Source organism: Varroa jacobsoni, unplaced genomic scaffold (assembly GCF_002532875.2).
Source record: "Varroa jacobsoni isolate VJ856 unplaced genomic scaffold, vjacob_1.0 scaffold_1080, whole genome shotgun sequence".
NCBI classification, from domain to species: Eukaryota; Metazoa; Arthropoda; class Arachnida; order Mesostigmata; family Varroidae; genus Varroa; species Varroa jacobsoni.
This window is the reverse complement of record NW_019213982.1, coordinates 57,790-63,912: the sequence shown is the minus strand read 5'-3', so window position 1 is coordinate 63,912 and position 6,123 is coordinate 57,790. Positions and strand designations below refer to the sequence as shown.

Genomic DNA, 6,123 nt, shown 5'->3' with positions numbered 1-6,123 from the left:
TAACGACTGTAACACGCGTTATGTACAGATAAATTCTAAATATTAATGAATGAACTTTCTACGAGGTAAGTTTCAACTGATTGTTGTTATTCTTCTTCTCGATACCCTGTTGATGGCAGATCCCTATGTGAAGATGTATTTGTTGTATAACGGGCAGCGCATCGCTAAAAAGAAGACACACGTCAAGAAACGAACCGTTAACCCAGTCTTCAACGAGAGTTTCGTGTTTGATGTACCATACAACGAGGGTCTCCATAACCTCAGCATCGAGTTGCTCATGCTTGACTGGGATCGCGTAACCAAAAACGAGGTCATCGGAAGGCTTGAACTCGGCGCGAAGGTACGTGTAATAGATGATTGCACGTGAACATTTAGATAGACTATTAAATTATATTTTCAGCAACGTCTCCCGTCGAGTTATATATTGTCCCGCGTAAATTTCGTGTTTTCAACTTGAAGAGAACTGTTAGATGAAGCAATGGGCTCTCCTTATATTGGAAAGGACATTGTAATCTAAAACACCTCATGAAATCGAAATCATTGCGTAATAGTGTATTAATAACCGAGTCAGTTAAGGATCTAGAGTAAACGCCAGAGTCATTGGAACCACAATCCTAACTTAGTTCTATACTAGATAGTAATTATGTGCTATATGATGACTTCAAGGCCCTACCTTTGTCACTACAAATCTCGCCTAAAATATGTTATTTGTCATTTATTAAGCAATAGCATTGCTAAAAACGCAATGGACCTGGATTGACTTTGTGTTGATAACGAACCAGCTTTGCTGAGCCTATAAAGAACTTCTAATCTATTTGATCTCGATCAAAGCCTACGCAGGAATAGAACACTGCAGCTCACTAAAGGATTTGCGTCAAATCGTTACGAAAGAGGATCCATCCCACGAGTTCGTCTTGTCTGATGGCAAACGCAAGTATGGTAATAGGCGGACTTATCTGAATATCTAAATAAAGTGTGTAAGCTCCTTGAAGCCGGCGCAGCCTCGGTAGCAAAAATAAGCATTTGGTGAAGCGACATTTTCTACTTCAAGACATTTACCAGTATTTAAATATCGTCGAATATTCGGTTGGTAATCTTTGTCAAGACGCTATATTCAGCATTGAATTTTGTGTTAAATCAAACTCTCAGAAGGAAGCCGAATTTTAACACAGCGCTCATGGTCTTCGACGAATGCTGAAGTGTCTGATTATATTGTTTAAGCAATAGGATCTTACTCAAAACCTCCCACTAAAATTCTATTGTTACGGTATCATATGTTTGTCTGGTGCTATAATCGTGTTAACATATATGCGTTACAGAGATATGCGTTATCTATAAGTGCGTTTATTTATTTCACGAATTTCAGCATAAATTTAGTTTTTATATAAATTCATAGATCAGACAAATTGCAATGCAATATATCTGTTCCTATTAGTCGCTTGAAAAATCCCATCTCACTGCTCGAGTTGTCTGTTGCTACGAAACCCTATAAACGAGTCACACCCGTAAACGTGTATACCATGTATAGTTCATAATTCTAGCGGTAGAAATTTTGTAAACGAGCTGTTTCCCAACTGACTCTGCTTTTAAAAATCCGAGAGCGCTTCGATTATATTACTCTCCGTTAACGCATGTATCGACGGGGTCCGTTGATATTCTGCCACGACACATCTCCTTTGTGTATTATGCCATAGATAAACGTATCTGCTTCGCCTACCAGCATGCAGTAGCCAAATAATGGCACGACGATGACATGATCGGGGGCGGAGGGTTGGTGGCGTCTGGGAAGTGGAATCTGTTGCTGATACGTGCGTTGTCTGAGGCCGTTTGGGAACGCTGAATCAATTTGATAATTAAGGATTATTTGCAGTATTTCGTAATCGACTATAGCACTATTAGCACGGCAGGACATTAGATGCACGTAAAAGGAAGAGCACGATGCCGGGTTATTTAACTCTAGAATGCGTGTAACTTAGAATAACGTTATATTTTTCAATTGGAAACAGAAAGCAAAAAGATATAAATGGTTTCAAAATTAATTTTCGTAGGGAAAGATGTCGCCACTGTCGTGAAGTTCTGTCATTATACATGTACTCCACATTCTTCCGTTAGAGAAAAACCTATTGCAAGGAATTGTTGGTCACGCGGTTAAAATACCCTTAATTCAGCATAACTCTCACTTAGTCAAGAGGTTCACTACATGCTGGTTTGTGTAGGTATTTAAGAAAACACTAAATTATTGTAAACAAGTTTTTATAAATAAGGTTTTAATAGTAACAGGCTCTGTTAACTGCCTTACACCAAAAAAATATTCAAGTCTGGCAATCTACGAGAGTTCCTGAATTACCAACAGCCAACAAAAATCAGGACGATTTCGTGATGCTTGCGAGACACTGTCAGAATACAACTAGCCTCGTCCGTGTACGAGGGAACCAATAGTACACGCTCACAGTTGGCGCGTGTTCATATAACGGACTAAGAGCTGTTGGAGATGGCAGCGTTGCACAGTCCTGAGTCCTCTGAAAAAGCTGGCTCCCCAAGTTAGTAGAGAAAGATCCGAAGTAAATTTTTCTATTGATACTATGTAACATACGCACATTCTGTAAAAGGTTTGTATTATAGATACTTAGCACATCGATGTTCAGCGTATTCTGAATAGTCTGAACATGCATGGGCTTATGGTACTCTATAGGACAACTGTTTTCATAAATAAAACAAAACGATTTCATGGTGTATGTTTCGATAACGGAAGAATAGTAAACGACTGGTAAGAAAATACTCATTGCCACTATTTTGAAAGACAGAATTGAACTCGCGGAAGGGAGTTGCTAAGGAAGCGCCTACTAGAACGTACTTTAAGAAATACCCTTGAAGCTTCTCTTCACTTTCATGAAGATTCCAAGCATGATCTCGCAAAAACAACTGGGTCTCCGTAAGGAAAACTTACCAATGATTATTTACCAAGTCTTGCTTGCAAAGGCAGGATCCGTCGTAAGCATTAGGGCACCAAGCAGTTCATTTATGCTGTGTTTGCTAATTTCAAAGCGACATTCGACAGAGCACCAAGGGAGCGGATTTTGGTCAAGCTCGGCGAGAACGGAGTCTCGTACGAGCTCATCTGATTTATCGCTCTGATTCTGCAAGAGAATCCCATTACGATACAAAATAGCGTAACGGAGCTGGACCTCTTCCAATAGTTAGCGGGTGTGATTCAGAACGAGAACCTCAACCTCTTACTTTCTTCAGTTTTCTTGAACAATCTCCTAGGCAGCATAATCGTCAAGCGCGAGTCTCTAGGAGCATATGTTTTACTGTACGCCTGTGACCTCGCAATTTACAGAACACGTAGGCTTTATATTCAACAGATTTTGGGCCGCCTTTAACAGTACGTAACGTTTACCGTCTTCGAAATTAACTTGGACAAAACCGACGCCATGAAAAACAAAACCACTATCAGCAAATGAGGCTCTCCGGTTGGATTCCTTGGTTTTGTGTAGATAGGAAAAATACGATTTTTGCTATCTGTGCGTGACTGTAGTTTGCTGCAGGACTTGCATCTAACAGAACTCATTAGAAAATCGCTAACATCGAGCGTAGCGACAGAAAAGCTATCGCTCCTCGCCCTGAAAATGGCGATATGCTTGTTTGATGTCAAGCTTGCACCAATAGCCTTATATCTAGCATTAACCTCGTGCAGGAAAGCCTGAGTATAGATGTAACGTCTATGTTAGATCAGATGGAGCTCGGTTGGCTTCTGTTTATTCCAGAATGAATTGGTACAGATGAGCTAAATGAAGTAATGGGAGAATAATGGAAATTAACAGGACAAGGCTGTTAAACTGCTTTATAGGAGTGCAAAGCTAGAGCGAATACGACGCTTTTACCAGATATTTGAGGCAATGCGGAACAGGTTGTTCCGAAGATTTATGACATCAAACGGGCAGTTGAAAGCCAGCTATAAGATATGAAGGCTGTATGGCTACAAGGCCGACTACGCGCGTCTCACAGTTTCCATGGTAGTGAAACCCGAAGGTACTCCAAAACTGCAGATTATGAGGTAGTCCAGGCCGAGAACCGGTTCAAAAGCAAAGACCTATAGCTCTAAAAATAGTTTTTGGTTTGGTTACCGGTAATAGCTAAGCAATGAAAGCCTGTCTTTCCCAGGTAATGAGAACCATACGAAAGTCGTTCACTGGTTCAAGCCTAGTACAGCATTCAACCATTTTGGTGGCCGCGCGAACTTCTTGGCCAATATTGCCAACTAAATGTCGTCAGAATCAGTGACCTGCCAATCGTTCCCTAGGGATTCCGATAGGGTAATGTCGTCGATCACATTCTTAACTGGAGATCTCGTACCACATATGTGTATGCTTGAGAATTCGACACTCTTCCGGCATATAGGCCCTTAAACTTCTTATACAATTTTTGCTGAAGTAGGCGGCTCAAAAAGGCAACAGTTAGGGATAGGGTTATGAACATCTATGAAATGAAATCAGGCAGAAAAGTGTTTCGTGTGCAATTATCCCCTAAAGGAAAATGTGGCTGGTCAAACAAACACACAAACAGTAAGTCGCTTCTGGCCAACTAGAAAACAGAAATAAAATATGATCCAAGTTACAGGTTAAATATGCTGATATTTTAAAATCGGAATTTGCATAGAACTACATTAACCCGGGTGCCCTTGTTGAGGTCGTGTTTAGCGTCTACCCTTCCGACCTAAGCGGATAGTGAAGTCTGCAGTTATTCATGCCTACTTCGTTTATGAAACAGAAGCTATAACTCCAAAACAGGTGTTAGCGATAATATCGACCATAAATTTCAGTCGAAGCTTATATGGCGTGATGATTATGGAATGTATAACTGGTGGTCGTCGCATACGTTCTGTGTTCAGTGCACGTAAGCAACTATTTTTCTAAGCACGTAGCTACCCTCCCTTTGGCCATGAAGCATATATAATCGGTTTAATTGCTCAATGGCAAACCACTTAGCTGTTGATGCCAGCATGGTAGAAGCCTCATAATATGCATGTTATCTCTTCCCTTTCCATATATAAACTGGCATGACGATCCTCCTAACATTGAACTGCAGTGATTACACGAAAACTGCGTGGTAGTATGACGAAAGAGGTGACTCAGTCAGTAGGACTGAACATCGCTTAAGAGAATTCATCGTTTTTTAAGTACGTCGCACCAACAACTATGTCCTCCATTCATTAGGGAATCCGCCGACCTCTCTTAATAGGTGTCGCAAGCACATGATGTCGACAGTAATGAATTTTACAACTGCCACAAAAAGTGCCTTTGATGGTCTAATGCCTACAAGTCTGTATTTTAGCAATATATATAACATGCATGTATGCTAGGTACAAGGAGCGGACATAATTTTTCATGCTGGTAAGCCAGCCATCGTCGTAGTCGGCCACGCGTAAATATAGTATTTGACTCAAGAAACAGTACAATGCACTATGAAATGTGTGTAACTATGGCCTAATAAGACAAATGGAAAAAATCACCACTTAATATAAAAATCACTCTTACTAGGTATTATTCATTTGATTTATATTTTCAGATTCCTTTATAATAGCTAACTTATCTCGTGTATGCAAAGGTATTTGACCAAATAAAACGCCTTCAGAAAGGCACAGCAATCTGCACGCCCTGCTGGGATTATATTACTTCCTCTACAGGTTCATGGGGGTCATTCTTCTTGGTCGTTGCCCCGAGAATGGGGCCAAGCCTACTCTGTGATATCCATTGTAAGCGCTTCCAACAGAGTATATTACCACGCCTTGTCTTAGCGTCAAACCACGCAAAATTTTCTACTGCCCAGCTTTGTGTCATGTTAACGAAAAATTATTCAAACCAACCGTACACTTCCCGCCTATATATCGGATGTAAGTCTCAGTGAACAGCGACGGAAGTCCTCTGACATTTCTGGTCCCGATTTATCAGTTGAGTGACGGTAGATACTGGCACGTTGCTAATATAACGTTGAGGAACCTTGTACCGAACAACGAACAGACCGTCCTGCTACAAAATATGTCAAGTAAATTCACATCTGCATTTTGTTTTACCAAATTTTTAGCACTAAGTGCGACAGTATGTTAAAATATCTGGATCTCAG

The 6,123-nt window shown here is 40.6% G+C and overlaps 1 protein-coding gene across 2 annotated transcripts in view; it reads left to right on the top strand.

The window, feature by feature from the left end:
• Syt4 (Synaptotagmin 4) overlaps nt 1-6,123 on the top strand; it is an 82,000-nt gene that overhangs the window by 71,037 nt on the left and 4,840 nt on the right. Inside the window, exon 9 of one of the 2 annotated variants that reach the window (XR_002684068.2) lies at nt 120-174. Coding sequence is in view for 1 of the 2 variants with exons in the window: in XM_022843875.2 (XP_022699610.1) it covers nt 120-340 (221 nt within the window). In the remaining variant the exon portion in view is untranslated. Of the gene's footprint in view, nt 1-119; nt 341-6,123 lie in introns of those variants that run through there. The other variant, XM_022843875.2, reaches the window with a different exon arrangement.